The 19,597-nt window shown below is 36.8% G+C and overlaps 1 protein-coding gene across 10 annotated transcripts in view; it reads left to right on the top strand.

Moving 5' to 3' along the window:
- CDC42SE2 (CDC42 small effector 2) overlaps positions 1-19,597 on the top strand; it is a 116,190-nt gene that overhangs the window by 50,042 nt on the left and 46,551 nt on the right. For all 10 annotated transcript variants that reach the window (XR_004349146.1, XR_004349145.1, XR_004349147.1 and 7 more), the window contains one exon: positions 17,206-17,549. Coding sequence is in view for 7 of the 10 variants with exons in the window: in XM_032626265.1 (XP_032482156.1) it covers positions 17,496-17,549 (54 nt within the window). In the remaining 3 variants the exon portion in view is untranslated. The remainder of the gene's footprint in view (positions 1-17,205; positions 17,550-19,597) is intronic.

Below are 19,597 nucleotides of genomic sequence, written 5' to 3'. Positions count from 1 at the left end.
TGATTTTTTTTTTATATAAAACAAAAAAAGACTGGAAAAATCCAAAATACTGAATTTCTCATGTGACCTGCTATGATTTAAGTTTATGCACCAGAAATAGTCCATGTTCTTTTATTTTTTAAAAAATTGAAGTATAGTTGATTGACGATCTTTTTTTTTTTGGCTGAGCTGCACAGCTTGTGGGATCTTAGTTCCCCGACGAGGGATTAAACCTGGGCCATGGCAGTGAAAGCCCAGAATCATATCCAGTAGGGCACCAGGGAACTCCCTCTTAATTAACAATATTATGTTAGTTTCAGGTGTACAAAATAGTGATTCAGTATTTTTATAGCTTATACTTCATTTAAAGTTATTACGAAATAAAGTTGTATTTCCCTGTGCTGTACAGTATATACTTGTTGCTTGTCTAGTTCACGTTCTTTGTTGAGTGGTTAGTATTTTCTGCTTCTGTTAGTATTTTCATCATCATAACATCATTATTAAAATTTTCCATTATTACAAGCTTTCCTTTGAATATGAAAATGAAGATCCTGTTTTAAACGGTATTTAAAAACTTTTTTCCGGGCTTCCCTGGTGGCACAGTGGTTGAGAGTCCGCCTGCCAATGCAGGGGACACCGGTTTGTGCCCCGGTCTGGGAAGATCCCACATGCCGCGGAGCGGCTGGGCCCGTGAGCCATGGCCGCTGAGCCTGCGCGTCTGGAGCCTGTGCTCCGCAACGGGAGAGGCCACAACAGTGAGAGGCCCGCGTACCGCAAAACAACAAAACAAAACAAAAACCCAAAACTTTTTTCCCCCATTATTGTTTAAGGTTGTTATTTTATAAGGTGATTCAGAAAGGTTTGAATATTTAAAAAATCTGTTATTTAGTTACCTACATTATACCTAAACAAGTAGTCACATTTGTATTAAGGAACAACCATAGTTATTTCTGTAATGCTCGGTAGGTACCTCCTTTGTGATACAGCACATGGCTATCTTATGGTCTGATTCATCTCAGGTGTTTTATAGGTGGCACACAATCTTGGATGGTTGAAATGGTAGCCAGGTTGAATGCCTTCAGTTCCTCAAGTCTCTAAGGAATATGTGGTCCCAACTCTACTTTTCTTTTTACATGTCCCCGCTAAAAATAGTGTGGTGTAATAGTTGTGATTTAGGTGGCTACTATTTCAGAGGCAGTCCAAATTTTGGAACATAATGGCCTGTCTAGCATGGTGATGGGTATTCATTAAAGAGCGTCTGGACTGTGTGATGGAAGTGAGGCAGAGCCCCAGCCCGTTGGAAGATGAAGTTGTGGAGACTTACACAGTTGTAGGAAAAAATGTTCCATCAGCATGTCCAAATAGGAGATTTTTGTCACTGTATTTTTCTCTGTAAAGAATTATTGAAAACCCAATGTGTGATACAGCACAAAAATACTTTTTGGTGAATTCCTCATATGTTCAGTTACATTCTATTTGCTTTCATTGCCACATATGCAGGCATTCTGGTGATTCACTTTTCCTCTTAAATAGAGCTTAGTCTTCTCATTGAACCTTGAGCAACCTACAGTTATCATCTATATAACTGAGATTTTTGTTTGTTTGTTTTTGCGGTACGTGGGCCTCTCACTGCGGTGGCCTCTTCTGTTGCGGAGCCCAGGCCCCGGACGCGCAGGCTCAGCGGCCATGGCTCACGGGCGCAGCCGCTCCGTGGCATGTGGGATCTTCCCGGACCGGGGCACGAACCCGTGTCCCCTGCATCGGCAGGCGGACTCTCAACCACTGCGCCACCAGGGAAGCCCCTGAGATTTTAAAAAATCTTATCTGACTCCATCAGGGGCTGAAACATACGGGAATAGTAAGATTTCTACATCAGGACCTTAGTGAATATGCCCCAACTGTGGACTACTTGGATACCTAGCTCTCCTTGTCAGAGTCCTGGGACTTAACTGAATGAAATCCGAAAGTGAATTACCTCTTGAAGTAGAAGGTGACGCTGCATTTTGGTGCTTATTACATATTTATATTTAGCCTAGTTAGTGAGTAATAATTTTTTTAAAGTGTTCAGTTTTGTTTGAACCACTCCCTCGACATTGTCATATTCACAGGGGCTAGTACATAGTGATTGCTCAACAATATCTGTCAAATACATGCATGTGTACAGTTGACCCTTGAACATCATGGGTTTGAATAGCTTGGGTCCACTTATATGTGGATATTTTTTCCCAGTAAATATGTCCTACACGATCCATGGTTGACTGAATCTGTAAATGTGGAACTATGTATACAGAGGGCCGACTCTAAGGTTATACCTGGATATTCTACCATAGGAAGGATCTCAACCCCCTAACCCGCTGCACTGTTCAGTGGTCAGCTGTATATAATACATGTATCCATGTATGGTGAAATCCTGCATTCAGATACGTGCTGAAGTTTGTTTCTGTTATCCAGTTAAGAGGTAGCATCAGAAAGGATTATCGATTTCCTCATTTAATTTGAGGAAAGAAAAACCAAAAAGGAAGCTAAATGTATGTGTACTTCTAAATTTCCTAACTGATACACTGCACTTAGAGTTTATTATAGCAATAGAAGACTCTTTTCCAATAGCTAAGACACAAGTATTACATATTTTCTTTGTGTTGAGGTGTTGTGTTGTCCCCAAGTTGAACTTATTTGACTATTACCTTTGAGATTAGCATATTATAAGATAACCTATTTTAAAACATTCCTATATTGATGTTTACATGTAAATTGTTAACACTTTTTATAGAAATATATTAAATTTCATTCTGGAGCTGGAAGATAAAAGATGATAGAGAAGTATTTTTTCCTTACATTATTTTCTCTAAGCAACCAAAAAAACTATTTAAACCACCAACTGGAATCCCACGTAGATATATTTTTAACTTTTTCTTCAACAGTTGTCACAGCACTAACTGGTCCCTAGTCAAGTCTGTGAATGCTTTCAGGGCCTTTCAAGTCTTTTTTATATAATCTGGATACTGTGTATTGGTTCATTTAAATTCTAAGTCAATTTTTAAAATTTTAGTTAAAAATACATCTTATTCTTTAAAAGTTTATGTGTGGGCTAAGCAAGGAGAATCGCAGATTTATTTAAATAAGTTTTTCAGGATATTTTGAAGATCATTTAAAATATGAAACTACCTCATTTTATTCTATTTTTTAATTTTTTAATAGATCTTTATTGGAGTATAATTACTTCACGATACCATGTTAGTTTCTGTTGCACAACAAAGCGAATCAGCCATATGCATACATACGTCCCCATATCCCCTCCATCTTGAGCCTCCCACCCCTCCTCCCTATCCCACCCCTCTAGGTCATCGGCAAAGCACTGAACCGATCTCCCTTTGCTTATGCCGCTGCTTCCCACCAGCCAACTATTTTACATTCAGTAGTGTATATATGTCGGATGTTACTCTCGCTTCTCCCCAGCTTTGCCCTCCCACCCCATGTCATCAAGTCCATTCTCTATGTCTACCTCTTTATCTCTGCCCTGCAGGTAGGTTCGTCAGTACCATTTGTTTTTGTTTGATTTTTTTAGATTTCATATATGTGCATTAGCATACGGTATTTGTTTTTCTTTTACTGACTTACTTCACTCTGTAGAACAGACTCTAGGTCCGTCTACCTCACTACAAATAACTCAGTTTTGTTTCTTATTATGGCTGAGTAATATTCCATTGTATATATGTGCCACATCTTCTTTATCCATTCCTCTGTCGATGGACATTTAGGTTAGTTCCATGTCCTGGCTATTGTAAATAGTGCTGCAGTGAACATTGTAGTGCATGTCTCCTTTTGAATTATGGCTTTCTCAGGGTATATGCCCAGTAGTGGGATTGCTGGGTCATATGGTAGTTCTATTTTTAGTTTTTTAAGGAACCTCCATACTGTTTTCCATAGTGGTTGTATCAATTTACATTCCCACCAGCAGTGCAGGAGGGTTCCCTTTTCGCCACACGCTCTCTAGCATTTATTGTTTCTAGCTTTTTTGATAATGGCCATTCTGAGTGGTGTGAGGGGATACCTCATTGTGGTTTTGATTTGCATTTAGTGATGTTGAGCATCTTTTCATGTGCCTCTTGGCCATCTGTATGTCTTCCTTGGTGAAATGTCTATTTAGGTCTTCTGCCCATTTTTTAACTGGATTGTTTGTTTTTTTGATATTGAGCTCCATGAGCTGTTCGTATATTTTAGAGATTAATTCTTTGTCTGTTGTTTCATTTGCAGGTATTTTCTCCCATTCTGAGGCTTGTCTTTTTGTCTTGTTTATGGTTTCCTTTGCTGTCAAAAGCTTTAAAGTTTTAAGTCCCATTTGCTTATTTTTGTTTTTATTTCTGTTACTCTAGGAGGTGGGTCAAAAAAGATCTTGCTGTGGTTTATGTCAAGAGTGCTTTTCCTATGTTTTCCTCTAAAAGTTTTATAGTCTCTGGTCTTACATTTAAGTCTTTAATCCATTTGGAGTTTACCTTTGTGTATGGTGTTAGGGAGTGTTCTAATTTCATTCTTTCACATGTAGCTGTCCAGTTTTCCCAGCAGCACTTATTGAAGAGGCTGTCTTTCTACATTGTATGTTCTTGCCTCCTTTGTCGCACATTAGGTGCCCGTATGTGTTGGGTTTATCTCTGTGCATTGTATCCTGAACCATTGATTTATATTTCTTTTTTTGTGCCAGTACCATACTGTCTTGATTACTGTAGCTTTGTGGTGTAATAGTTTGAAGTCAGGGAGGCTGATTCCTCCAACTCCATTTTTCTTAAGATTGTTTTGGCTATTCAGAGTCTTTTGTGTTTCCATATGAGTTGTAAGATATTTTGTTCTAATTCTGTGAAGAATGCCACTGGTAGTTTGATAGGGATTGCATCGAATCTCTAGATTGCTTTAAGTAGTATAGTCATTTTCACAATATTGATTCTTCCAATCCAAGAACATGGTATATTTCTCCATCTGTTTGTGTTATCTTTGATTTCTTTCATCAGTGTTTATAGTTTTCTGAGTACAAGTTTTTTGCCTCCTTAGGCAGGTTTATTCCTAGGTATTTTATTCTTTTTGTTGCAGTGGTAAGTGGGAGTGTTTCCTTAATATCTCTTTCTGATTTTTCATTGTTGGTGTATAGGAATGCCAGAGATTTCAGTGTATTAATTTTGTATCCTGAAGCCTTACCAAATTCATTGATTAGTTCTAGTAGTTTTCTTGTGGCATCTTTAGGATAGTATCATGTCATTGGCAAATAGTGACAGTTTTACTTCTTCTTTTCCAATTTGTATTCCTTTTATTTCTTTTTATTCTCTGCTGTGGCTAGGACTTCCAAAACTGTTGAATAAGAGTGGCAAGAGTGGACATCCTTGTCTTCTTCCTGATCCTACTGGAAATGCTTTCAGTTTTTCACCATTGAGTGTGCCCATTTTCTGGAGAGTTTTTATCATAAATGGATGTTGAATTTTGTCAAAAGCTTTTCCTGCATCTATTGAGATGATCATATGGTTTTTATTTCTTAATTTGTTAATGTTGTGTATCACATTGATTGATTTGTGTATATGTATATTGAAGAATTGTTGCATCCCTCGGGTAAATCCCACTTGATCATGGTGTATGACCCTTTTAATGTGTTGTTAGATTCTGTTTGCTAGTATTTTGTTCAGGATTTTTGCTTCTGTGTTCAGCAGTGATATTGGTCTATAATTTTCTTTTTTGTGATATCAGGGTGATGGTGGCTTTGTAGAATGAATTTGGGAGTGTTTCTCCCTCTGCAGATTTTTGGAAGAGTTGAGAAGGATTGGTGTTAGCTCTTTTCTAAATGTTTTATAGAATTCACCTGTGAAGCCAACTGGTCTTGGACTGTTGTTTGTTGGAAGATTTTTTTTCCACACACACTGTATTTTATTTTTACAAGCGATAAATAAAATGACACCAAGCATTGTAAACGGCTGACCACAACAAAAGCAACAATGATCGCAATTACCAAACACGGAACACACTCATACTATGTCATAATATTGACAATCAGTCCAGTAATCCTCTACTGTAACAGGTCCTTTACTTTGCAGTGAAAATTGATTTGTATATTTTTGCCTCTGAGTCCTTGTGGGGGTTTTTGTTTTTTTATTCAAAGAGAAAGTCACCAAGATTATAATCATCCTCATCAGTTGACTCAGTCCCATGTAATTAATTTTTTTCATCTTGATCTTTTGTTAGCACTTTTATGAATTCATCAGTTTTCCATTAGAGTTCTGAAAATGCTTATTCATTCAGTTCAGCAGTATGGTCAGTTACCAGAAACCTGTACTTGTCAGAGTCTTTTCCATGAATTCCTTGAAGATGGAACCCTTTTATAGGAACATTTTTGCAAAAACATCACAGTACACCGAGAACTGTCTGTAAATGACAAATGACTTAAAAATGACCACGGTTAAAGATTTGATGAAAGTTCATAATAATGCAGTAGACAAGGAAATTTAGTTATTTCTGAGATATACATTTTAAAGTAATGACTAGAATTATGACTTAGAACATTATACCAGAACATGTAAGATTTTTAGAAATTTCCTGTAATGTCTGAAACATTTATATTAACATATTTCCATACAAATAACCCAAAGAAAGTTTAGTATTAGTTGTTTTTTTTGTTTGTTTTTTTATACTGCAGGTTCTTATTAGTCATCAGTTTTATACACATCAATGTATACATGTCAATCCCAGTCGCCCAGTTCACACCACCATCTCCACCCCACCGTGGTTTTCCCCCTCGGTGTCCATACGTTTATTCTCTACATCTGTGTCTCAACTTCTGCCCTGCAAACCAGTTCATCTGTACCATTTTTCTAGGTTCCACATACATGCGTTAATATACGATATTTGATTTTCTCTCTCTGACTTACTTCACTTTGTATGACAGCCTCTGGATCCATCCACGTCTCAACAAATGACTCAATTTTGTTCCTTTTTATGACTGAGTAATATTCCATTGTATATATGTACCACAACTTCTTTATCCATTTGTGTGTCAATGGGAATTTAGGTTGCTTCCATGATCTGGCTATTGTAAATACTGCTGCATTGAATGTTGGGGTGCATGTGTCTTTTTGAATTACGGTTTTCTCTGGGTATATGCCCAGTAGTGGGATTGCTAGATCATATGGTAATTCTATTTTTAGTTTTTTAAGGAACCTCCATAGTGGCTGTAACAATTTACATATCCACCAACAGTGCATGAGGGTTGCCTTTCCTCCACAGCCTCTCCAGCATTTGTTCTTTGTAGATTTTCTGATGATGCCCATTCTAACTGGTATGAGGTGATACCTCATTGTACTTTTGACTTGCATTTCTCTAATAATTAGTGAGGTTGAGCAGCTTTTCATGTGCTTCTTGGCCATCTGTATGTCTTCTTTGGAGAAATGTCTATTTAGGTCTTCTGCCCAATTTTGGATTGGGTTGTTTTTTTCTTTCATATTGACCTGGATGGGCTGTTTATATATGTTGGAGATTAATCCTTTGTCCGTTGATTCCTTTGCAAATATTTTCTCCCATTCTGAGGGTTGTCTTTTCATCTTGTTTATGGTTTCCTTTGCTGTGCAAAAGCTTTGAAGTTTCATTAGGTCCCATTTGTTTATTTTGTTCTTATTTCCATTACTCTAGGAGGTGGATCAAAAAAGATCTTGCTGTGATTTATGTAAGAGTGTTCTTCCAGTGTTTTCCTCTAAGAGTTTTATAGTGTCTGGTCTTACATTTAAGTCTCTAATCCATTTTGAGTTTATTTTTGTGTATGGTTTTAGCAAGTTTTCTAATTTCATTCTTTTACATGTAGCTGTGTCCAGTTTCCCAGTTTCTCCATTGTATATCTTTGCATCCTTTGTCCTAGATTAGTTGACCATAGGTGCGTGGGTTTATCTCTGTGCTTTCTATCTTGTTCCATTGATCTATGTTTCTGTTTTTGTGCCAGTATCATATTGTCTTGATTACTGTAGCTCTGTAGTATAGTCTGAAGTCAGGGAGTCTGATTCCTCCAGCTCCGTTTTCTTCCCTCAAGACTGCATTGGCTATTCGGGGTCTTTTGTGTATCCTTACAAATTTTAAGATTTTTTGTTCTAGTTCTGTAAAAAAATGCCATTGGTAATTTGATAGGGATTGCATTGAATCTGTAGATTGCTTTGGGTAGTATAGTCATTTCCACAATATTGATTCTTCCAATCCAAGAACATGGTATATCTCTTCATTTGTTGGTATCATCTTGAATGTTTTTCATCAGTGTCTTATAGTTTTCTGCATACAGGTCTTTTGTTTACCTAGGTAGGTTTATTCCTAGGTATTTTATTCTTTTGTTGCAGTGGTAAATGGGAGTGTTTCCATAATTTCTCTTCCTGATTTTTCATCATTAGTGTATAGGAATGCAGGAGATTTCTGTGCATTAATTTTGTATCCTGCAACTTTATCAGATTCATTGATTAGCTCTAGTAGTTTTCTGGTGGCATCTTTAGGATTCTCTATGTATAGTATCATTTCATGTGGAAACAGTGACAGTTTTACTTCTTCTTTTCCGGTTTGTATTCCTTTTATTTCTTTTTCTTCTCTGATTGCCGTGGCTAGGACTTCCAGAACAATGTTGAATAATACTGGTGAGAGTGGACATCCTTGTCTTGTTCCTGATCTGAGAGGAAAGATTTCAGTTTTTCACCATTGAGGACAATGTTTGCTGTGGGTTTGTCGTATATGGCCTTTATTATGTTGAGGTAGGTTCCCTCGGGATAGGTCTGATTTGCCATTTTCAATAGCTTTTTTATTATGTATCGATTTAAAAAAATCTTTGTGCTTGTATTAATTTTTGAATAACAGTAAAGACTTGTTTACATATAAGAAAACATTTTACAGTATGGTTTTATTCACAGAACTGCACGTAGTGGGATAGACTTTGAGTATGTGTTGCTTGGTAAACATTGCATGGTGGTGCCACCCACCAAGAAAGGTAACGCAGACACAGATATGTGAATTTAGTGTTAAAAATAATGTGTTTAAATGAACAAGGAGACCACATGAGATGTTCATTAGCAGGTGGGTGTAAATATCTACCTAGAAGCGGGAGAAAAGTTCAGAGTATTAAGATAGCTTTCAATCCATGAACTAATAAATTGGGAATCTACTATGTGTCACAAAATTGTTATTTCTAACTCTACATAGCTAACAAAGGGTTTAAGGAGAGTGGATGAAGACATGGAAAAGGGAGAAAGAAAAAGGGAGAGAGAGAAACTGGAAAAAAGAAAGGAAAGTAGCAGGAAAGGAAAAGGAGGATTTATTGTTAAAGAGAGGAAGCATGGTATTCAGTCTCATACAGGGGGGAGAAGTGTGGGCATTAGAGAAGGGGACAGTAGTTTTCTCATGTTATTAATTTGCTCTGTGTTGCAAACTCTTTCAGGTTTGAGCCAATATAAGAATCTCTCCCCTACATATGTATATGTTTGGCATTAAGTACTTGAGTTTTTAATTAAGACGAAAAGGAAGATGTTAGAAAGAAAAAGCCTGAGTAGACTGAAAATGTTACCTAACTATACCCATAAAATATTAATGTCCAAGTTAATTTATAAAGTAAACCTAAATGAAACTATGTGGGATGATAGGTTTATAATCCTGGGATAAGTAAAAGAGATCCCCCGTCCATGATGAAAATTTGTCCAAAGTAAGATAAACCACCTAATCTGTGATGGAAATTGATGTTTGACTACATAAGTCTTTAAAGCTTTCATATGGGAAGTTCCCTGGCAGTCTCGTGTTTAGGACTTGGCGCTTTCACTGCCGTAGCCCCAGGTTCCTTCCCTGGTCGGGGAACTGAGATCCCGCAAGCCACGCAGCACAGCCAAAAAAAAAAAAAAGCTTTCATATGAAAGCTGTAAACAAAGTTAAAAAACAAAGGAACAAAACACATAGAAAACCTGTACACTTAGAACTACAGACTATTGGATGTGCCATGTTAATGGGTTAGATACTCTATTGTTAAAATGTAAATCTCCAAATAATTGTCAAAATAAATGCAATCCTAATCAGATTTGGAGGAGGCTTTTTTTTGTAGAAACTGACAAACTGATTCTCAAATGCATATGGAAATGCAAAGCATCTAGACAATCCAAAGTAACCTTGGAAAAGAATAATTTGGAAGACTTATCACTACCTGACTTCAAGTCTTAGTATAAAAGTATAGCAGTCAAGGGACTTCCCTGGTGGTCCAGTGGTTAAGAATCTGCCTTCCAGTGTAGGAGATGCGGGTTTGATCCCTTGTCTGGGAACTAAGATCCCACATGCTGTGTGGGGCAGCTAAGCCCGCACGCCGCAACTACTGAACCTGCACGCTCTGGAGCCCGTGCGCCACAACTAGAGAGAAGCCTGCATGCCACAACGAAGAGCCCGTGCACCCCAATGAAAGGTCCCGCATGCTGCAACGAAGATCCCCGCATGCCACAACTAAGACCCAACACAGCCAAAAAAAAAGTAAAATAGTAATAATAAAAAAAGTATATCAGTCAAGGCAGTCTGGTTCTAGTATAGGCATAAACCAGTGTAATAATCAGCCCAGAAATGGACACAAACCTACAGTTATATGATTTTCAGTGAAAAGTGCCAAATCAAGTCAATAGGCAGAGATAGCCTTCAGCAGATGAGCTGGAACAATGGGCTATATCCATGTAAAAAAGGAATCTTTGACCTTTACTTTATACCACCAGAAATAACTAAAAATTGATATAGACTGAAAAGTAAAAACTAAAAGTTTTAGAAGAAAAAATACAAGGAAAGCTATGTTTGGGGGATATGCAGAAATTTCTTAGAACACAAAACACAAATCATAGAAGATGAAATAGATAAACTAGATTTTGTTAAATTAAAAAACTTAAACTCTTTGAAAGATGCTGTTTTTTAAAATATTTATTTATTTGGCTGTGTCGGGTCTAGTTGCTGCATGAAGGATCTTCGTTGAGGCATGTGGGATCTTTTGTTCCAGTGCACGGGCATCTTTCTAGTTGTGGCACGCAGGTTTTCTCTCTAGTTGTGATGCGCAGGCTCCAGGGCGTGTGGGCTCTGTAATTTGTGGGCTCTGTAGTTGTAGTGCGTGGGCTTAGTTGCCCCGCGGCATGTGGGGTCTTAGTTCCCTGACCAGGGATCGAACCCACGTCCCCTTCATTGAAAGGCGGATTCTCTACCACTGGACCACCAGGGAAGTCCCGAAAGGTGCTATTTTTTTTAAAAATGGAAAGACAAAGACCAGGAAAACATCTTCACAATACACTTATCAGACAAAGGGCTTGATCTAGAATATGTAAAGAGCACAACTGAATAAGGCAACTAAATTAAAAAATGGGCAAAAGATCTGAATATACCTAACCAAAGAAGATAATATGAATGACTAGCAAGCACATGAAAAGACTAAATACCATTAGTTATCAGGAAAGTACAAATTAAAACCACAGCAAGGTAGTACTTTATACCCACTAGAATGACTAAAAATAACAAGATTGACGATACAAAGTGTTGGTAGGATGTTGAACAACTGGAACTCTCATACTTTGCTGCTACAAATGCAAAATGGTACAACTGATTTGGAAAACTGGTACACAGTTTCTTATAAAGTTAAAATTATACTTAAAATATGACTCAGCAATTCTCTTTCTAAATATTTACTCAGGAGAAATGAAAATTTCTGTTTACATGGATATTTGTATACACTAATTCATAGCAGCATTATTTTTAACAGCCAAAAACTGGAAATACTAAATATGAAGTTAAATTGTGCTGTGTCTACACAATGGAAATCTATGTGAATTAGCTAATAGAAGCATCATGGTAAATCTCAAAAACGTGCTGAATTAAAAAAGCCAGATATTAAAGAAAGTACCATGTGATTACATTAATACGAAACTGTGGGAAAGACTAACCTATAAGCAGTCATTCTAAGAAAAAAAAACTAACCCTCTTATTTTTAGTAGTTACATGCACCCCTGTCTGTGCCTTTTATAACTGAGTTCAGGGAACAGTGGCTTGACTGAACTTTGATTAGCCACAGAAAAGTAGGTCTGTGATAAGTATGTAGTTTGAAAGCTCTTTTCAGAATGGGTTGGTTTTTGTATTTTCTTTCCCAATAGGGTCTTGTACCACAAGTCAATATCAAAGAATGATTTTAACTAGATTGGGACAGATTTAATGCTGGTGCAGCTATAAATAAGCTTTACTGAGAATTCAGACTTGGTCATTGATTAGTAATTTTTGCATTTCTGGTGGAAATCTCTTTGGCATCTGGTAGAACTTCAGACCTCATCACCCCTTTCGCCACTCAAACCTCCCAAATTTTACCAGTTCCTTCAAAGTCTCTAGCAAAGTGTGTTCATTTTTACTTGACATTGTATTTTGCATTTTCATCACTCTATTACAAACAACTTGAAATTGTTAGTATTTGCTTCTTTTACTTACGTATTATTTAAATTGTTATTATTTAAAGATATAATATATAAAAAATTGCATAGACCATAAATGTACTATTTAATACAAAATTATAAAGCAAGTACCTGTATAACTACCACTTAAGTCAAGAGGTAGAATATTGTCAGTGTTCCAGGAGCTCTTATGCATCTCTTCCTAATTCTTAATTCCTGCCCTCAGCCCTAACCACTTTCCTGACTTCTGTTATAATTTTTCTTGCTTTACTTTCATACTTCTATATGCATCTCTAAACAAAATAGTTTAGTTGAACTTGTTTTTGAAATTTGTATAAAGGAAATCATTCCATGTATATTGTTTTGTGCCTTTTTTCCCTGAATAACATGGCACTGAGAATTGTCCAGTGTGTTGGATGAAACTACCATTCATTTTCATTTTGTATAGTGTTCTTTTGTACGAATGGAGCACCATTCATTTTTTTTCAGTTTAAAATGCTATCTGTTTATTCTTTTTTTAATATATATATTTATTTATTTGGTTGTGCCGGGTCTTAGTTGGGGCACGTGTGTTCCTTAGTTGTGGCCTGCGAACTCTTAGTTGCAACATGCATGTGGGATCTAGTTCCCTGACCAGGGAACCCCTGCATTGGGAGTGCAGTCTTAACCACTGCACCACCAGGGAAGTCCCTATTCGTTTATTCTTTTTTTTAAAAAAATTTTTAATGGAAGTATGGTTGATTTATAATGTGTTAATTTCTGCTGTATAGCAAAGTGACTCAGTTACAGATATATACATTCTTTTTCATATTCTTTTCCATTATGGCTTATCATAGGATATTGAATATAGTTCTCTGTGCTGTACATTAGGACCTTGTTGTTTATCCATTCTATATGTAATAGTTTGCATCTACTAACCCCAAACTCCCAGTTCATCCCTCTCCCACCCCCCACCCCCTTGGCAACCACAGTCTATTCTCTATGTCCATGATTCTGTTTCTGTTTCATAGGTAAGTTCATTTGTGTCATATGTTAGATTCCACATATAAATGATATCATATGGTATTTGTCTTTTTTTTTTTTAATTTATTTAGTTATTTATTTATGGCTGTGTTGGGTCTTTGTTTCTGTGCGAGGGCTTTCTCTAGTTGCGGTGAGCGGGGGCCACTCTTCATCGCGGTGTGCGGACCTCTCACTGTCGTCGCCTTCTCTTGTTGTGGAGCACTGGCTCCAGACGCGCAGGCTCAGTAGCTGTGGAGCATGGGCTTAGTTGCTCCGCGGCATGTGGGATCTTCCCAGACCAGGGCTCGAACACATGTCCCCTGCATTGGCAGGCAGATTCTCAACCACTGCGCCACCAGGGAAGCCCCTGTCTTGCTCTTTCTGACTTCACTTAGTATAATAATCTTTAGTTGCATCCATGTTGTTGCAGATGGCATTATTTTGTTCTTTTTTATGGCTGAGTAGTATTCCATTGTATATATATACCACATCTACTTTATCCATTCATTTGTTGATGGACATTTAGGTTGTTTCCAAGTGTTGGCTATTGTAAATAGTGCTGCTGTGAACATAGGGGTGCATGTATCTTTTTGAATTATAGTTTTGTCTGGGTATATGCCTAGGAGTGGGATTGCTGGATCATATGGTAATTGTATTTTTAGTTTTCTGAGGACCCTCCATACTGTTTTCCATAGCGGCTGTACCAGTTTACATTCCCACCCACAGTATAGGAGGGTTCCCTTTTCTCCACACCCTCTCCAGCATTTGTTCTTTGTAAACTTTTTAGTTCTTTGTAGACCATTCTGACCGGTGTGAGGTGGTACCTCATTGTAGTTTTGATTTGCATTTCTCTAATAATGAGCGATGTTGAGCATCTTTTCATGTGCTTATTGACCACCTGTATTTCTTCTTTGGAGAAATGTCTCTTTAGGTCTTCTGCCCATTTTTCAATTGGGTTGTTTGATTTTTTTTTCTTTGTTGAGTTGTATGAGCTGTTTGTATATTTTGGCAATTAAGCCCTTGTGGGTTGCAGTGTTTGCAAATATTTTCTCCCATTCCGTGGATTGTCTCTCAGTTCATTTAAAAAAATTTTTATTCTTTTTTTTTTTTTTTGAATAGACTTTTAGGCTGTTTCCTAAAAATTTACAGCTATTACAAATTATTTTTACTACTTCATTCTGCTATTAGCTATTTTAATTTTGATAACAAATAAAAGAGCATCTTGTATCAGTATAGCTCTTTATGATATATGCAGTGCCCTTATGTACATCGTAATTTAGCCCTCATTTCAGACCTGTGACATTGGCAGTGAAGCATTCCATTTTTTATAGCTAATGATAGAGCTTGTCACTTGCCCAAGTTAACATTGCTAAAAATTAGTGTAATACTAACAACTGCCACACATCTCTTATATCACAGTCTAAATTCTAAACATCTGATTCTGTTTCACACAAACTGAGCATGCTCAATACCTCAACTGAGTTAAAGTATTCCACGTTAAAAAAAAAAAAGGGAAGAAATTGTCTTAAAAGGTATGCCTCATTGCCTTGTTTTTCAAATCATGGCTTTATTGTTGTTTCTTTGGAAGTTGACCTAAACAGTTTTATTAATTTGTGGGTTCGACGTTGGGACATAAATTTTTCATATTGTCAGCAGCAAAACTGTTCCCACAAGTATAAAGCTTATATCTGTAGCATTTGTAGGTGTGGAAAGTGAGGAGGTGGGGAGGGGACGGAGGAGGTTATATTTTTGACCAGAGAATACTACTGCACTTTTTTACTCATGCCAATCTCTTTAAAAGTCAAGAGACTGAACTTTTAATGCAGGGAATCTCTGCCAGTCACTAAGTGGCCTGACAGTTCACTTAAGCTTTTCTAAAATCTTATGTCTAATGAAACTGTGAGTTCGTGAAATACTCTCTGGTGCTGTAGCCCAGTTTGACCCTTCATTTATGTGTGGAATGTGCTGAGCTGTGTTTAGAGCCAAGTTTAGTTGTTGATGTTGTTGCAAAGTGACTCTTCTTTTGTTATCTTAAGGTTTTTTTTTTTTAAAGTAAGGTTTTCAAAATGGACATGATTTAAGCAACTTTGAGCTCAAGAAGTGAAAGTACCTGTTAATATATTTATTATTAGTGGTAATGTTGAAATTTTTTGTGACAGATTCAATACTTATCTACAAGGTGTTTATGTATAAATGTGTTTTAAGTATATATACATTTGAAAAAAATTCTAAAAAGGAATTTTGTTTAGAAAAGCAAGAAAATGGAAAAAGTGTATTGGTATGATATTCCAAGGCATGTTTGAAACATTTTTAGATTTATATGTTTACTTAACAAATAAAAACCTGTGGAGTTGCAAACATCCCCTTGGTTTGAAAATGTATTTCATCATATCTGTTATCTAGGTCATTATTCTTAAGTATCCTTTCTGTCTAATCTCCAAAAATAGAAGCACAAATTATTGTACTTTAAACAGTCATTCTTCAACTAAATATTAAGAAAGGAAATATTGTTAATGTCATTTTCAGAGTAGTACATGGGAATGGGAAAATGTATATTTTGAAATTTGCAAAATAAGGAACAGCTTTACTCTAAATAGGAAGGAAATCTGAATTTGCAAAAATGTTGATTGTAAATGCGGAAGTCATCTATTACTTTTAAGTGTTAAACAAAAGGAATGTATACTCAGTTAAAAATAGAAGAAAATAAAACACCTTACAATGTAAAATTAGTATTTGAAGGTGGTTTCTGGCAAAGGTAAATTACAAATAAAAAGGAAATTGTGTAGATCTATATGTAGATGAGAAAATATGATGGAATAAATCAAATAATAGATTTTAAAACCTCAGATTTCAAATCCAGTAGATTTGAAACAGAGTAATTCATGTTTGTATGTGCTACATCAGCAGTGATGAGCATAAGGAAGTTTCAGTTTCAAACAAAGGCATATTTGTTTTCATAAAATTGGTTAAAAGAGATTTCACAATGATATTTTAATGGCCATGGTCTTTGATTCAGGGAGGAATTAAGCTTAAGTAAATAGCCCTGAAATAATATTCATGATGTTGTGAATTTAACCCTTTGCTCTTACATTCTTGCTAAGGAAGTAAATGAAACATACAATTCTTTTGAGCTTATAAACCTTCATAGTATTTACCCACTTTATTGGACAGAGCCAATTGCAAGACTGCTACTTCTTTGTTTAGGAGTTTGGTTGACAGAAGGAATGTTCACCTCTCCTTGAAAATAAGCATTCCAGGTTCTGAATTTTACTGTGGCAAGAATGTACATTTTCTTCCTTCTTATCTTTCTCTTTGAACATATGTTTAGATCTTAACATGTCACTGTCCTCTAGTATGTTGGAGGACATGTCCTCTGGACTGTGTAGAATCAGGGTCCTAAATTCATGCCTTATTACCCATATTTGTGACATTGAACATATATGCATTAATCTTCATTGAAGATCTTCTATACACATATAAAAATAGCTGTCATTTATGTCTTACAAGGTTTAGAGTCATGGCTTTGGGGAAAGCTTTTACAGTCATAAAATAGAATGCTCTATGAAGGCAAGGATTACTCTCTCATTTCAACTGCTATATTCCTAATACCTGACACTGAGAAAGTACTCAAATATTTTTTTATTGAATGAATATCAATTTATTAAAATCTTGATTTTTTTCAATGTTTACTTTTTTGGGGAAATAGTCTTAATTTTATCACAGATTTAAGAAATAAAAGTTTCTAAGGGTAAGATAAGTAAAGTAACTTCTTTTCTTTTCTTCTTTTTTCTAGACTACCTGTTAAGGTCCTGAGTCAAGACAACAATTTTTATACCTTTCCTGGTGGTTCAGAAACGAGTCCCTGTAGAATCAAAAGCAAAGAAAGGAAACAATCTGACCTTTCGTTTGTTAGATTGACTATATAAGATACTTGACTTCCAGGAACAAAAACACAGAGAAGTAATAAAGTTATTATTTTGGCATCTTTGGACATCTATCATATTGAGAAGCCTGCTTTGTGAAGCTTCCTGAATTGAGATTTGGAAACTTCATTGGTGCTCATTTATAACTTGGACTGTAAGCATGAGTGAATTCTGGTTGTGTTTCAACTGCTGTATTGCAGAACAGCCTCAACCTGTAAGTATGAAGTAATACATGTACAGATTGGGTGGGGTGCTTATTAAACATAATGCTGGTTCTCAAGTTGAGAATTAGGACCCCAGCAGTGATTGCAGGGCAGTTCTAAGGCCTGTCAGTGGAATTCTGAACATCTGGTTAAAGAAAGGAGAAAAAAAAAAGTAAATGTGTTTTGAGTAAATGCCATGTGTGAGGAACTGTGCTAGACCATTGTATATGATTGAGAAGGTTATGCTCTTCTACCAAGTAGACCAGCTTCTGGAGGAGCCATGAGAGGAAAGGGAGACAATCTGAGATAGAACAGCCAAGTCAGCTTTGGAAATCAGTGGTGGAAGATGTCATAGCTAGGTTGCCTCACATCCTTCTTGATTTACCATCTCATTTTCCTCACAGCAGCTCTCTGAGGAAGATACCATTATCCTTATTTTTCAGTTGAAATAGGTTCAGTTTGTTGCGCAAAGTCATATGGATAGTAAGTAGTCTTGGCTGACTTCTTCTTGGTACCTGCCCCACTTTTATCCCTTCTAACCTGTGCACATTTTATTACCTCTACGGAAATTCTGCCATCCACGTCCAATTTTCTCTTCATCCTTTAAGATGCCTAGATCTAATGTCAACGCTATGAAATCTTTGCCAGCTTTCCCCTGACTTAGATAATACCTCGTGTATTTCCACCAGCTCTTTTAGTTCATTTTTCTATGGTAGGATGGAACTTCTTGCATAGTAACTTAACTGTTCTATAGTGTTTCCCATCATGTCAGCTGTTTACAGGACCGTAGTGAATTCTTTACCTACTTACTGTTGTGCATTGGCATGCTGGTGGACTTTTTTCCCCCCAGCTTTATTGAGTTATAATTGGTATACCAAAAAGTTGCACATAATTAATGTATACAAACTGGTGAGTTTGGACATACCTATACACTCGTTGTCATCACCACAATTAAGGTAATAATCTTCTAAAGTATCCTCAAAAACAATGCATATTGATTTACAACCTCCCCCTTTTCTAGTCATATTACATACTTTCCCCATATAGTGTTTCCCCACATAGTACTGATGTTTTATAATGCTCTTTGTCTCTGAAATGTGTTATTTTAATTAGACACCTATGCCCAGTTGTCATGTATTAATACTCTGGTATTTCCACAGTGAGCCAGGTACTGATGAAATAACAGAAAGCAAAACAGTTTCTGCTTCGTGGCTCTCATTCTAGTGGAGGAGATATTTAGTGAATAAATAGGTGTCTGTGATACCAGGTGATGGTAACTGCTCTAAGGAAAAAGAAGGTAGAAAAAAGAGGAGAAATGGGGATATTAAGAGTGTACAGGAAACGCCTCTCTGATCAAGTGATATTTAAGCTAAGGTTTAAGGCAGTAAGGCACATGCTTATGTAGAAGGACTTGCGAGTACAAGAGTTCTGGAAGTGCAAGGGTTGTATGTGTATGAGGAATGTCAAAGAAGGCAGAGTGGCTGTGAGCCAGGGCTGCAGTGGTGGGAAGTGAGGTCAGAGATAGTTAAGGGCCGGGTCATGTATGGCCTTCCAGGCTGGGGAAAGACTGATTTTTACACTTTGTGAAATAGGAAATCATTGAATGGTTTTGTTCTTTCAAGTGAAGAACATATCCTTTTCTCATATCCTAGTTTGAATGTTTAATGTTACTGTATGCCCAGATGGAGAGTTAGCACTGCCTGACCAGACTGCATCCTGTAGGCCAGTGAGTTACCTTCTCCTTCCTGTACTCCCAGCCAGTGAGTCCTCCTCAGCAGTCTGCAATCATGTGTGTAGTGTGTTCTGCAATAAAATTCATTTCCTACAGTGACTTTTCTTCATTTTTGTTGTTGTTCTGATGTGCAGTTCTAATCCATAATAGTAGGGGTGTGTGTCTTTAAGTGATGATGTGGTAACTGCCATATAAAAAAAACAAAGGAAGGGCACTGTGCTCCATATTTTAGAGAGTCTAAGGTTTCTTCGAGGGAAATGGGTGAAGAATTGGAAGGGGATGGAATGGGTCAGTAGACAGGGGTTGCTAGAAGACCTTAGACCTTAG

The sequence above is a fragment of the Phocoena sinus genome, chromosome 3 (assembly GCF_008692025.1).
Source record: "Phocoena sinus isolate mPhoSin1 chromosome 3, mPhoSin1.pri, whole genome shotgun sequence".
NCBI classification, from domain to species: Eukaryota; Metazoa; Chordata; class Mammalia; order Artiodactyla; family Phocoenidae; genus Phocoena; species Phocoena sinus.
The sequence above is the reverse complement of the archived record's forward strand: the minus strand, read 5'-3'. Positions and strand labels throughout refer to the sequence as shown.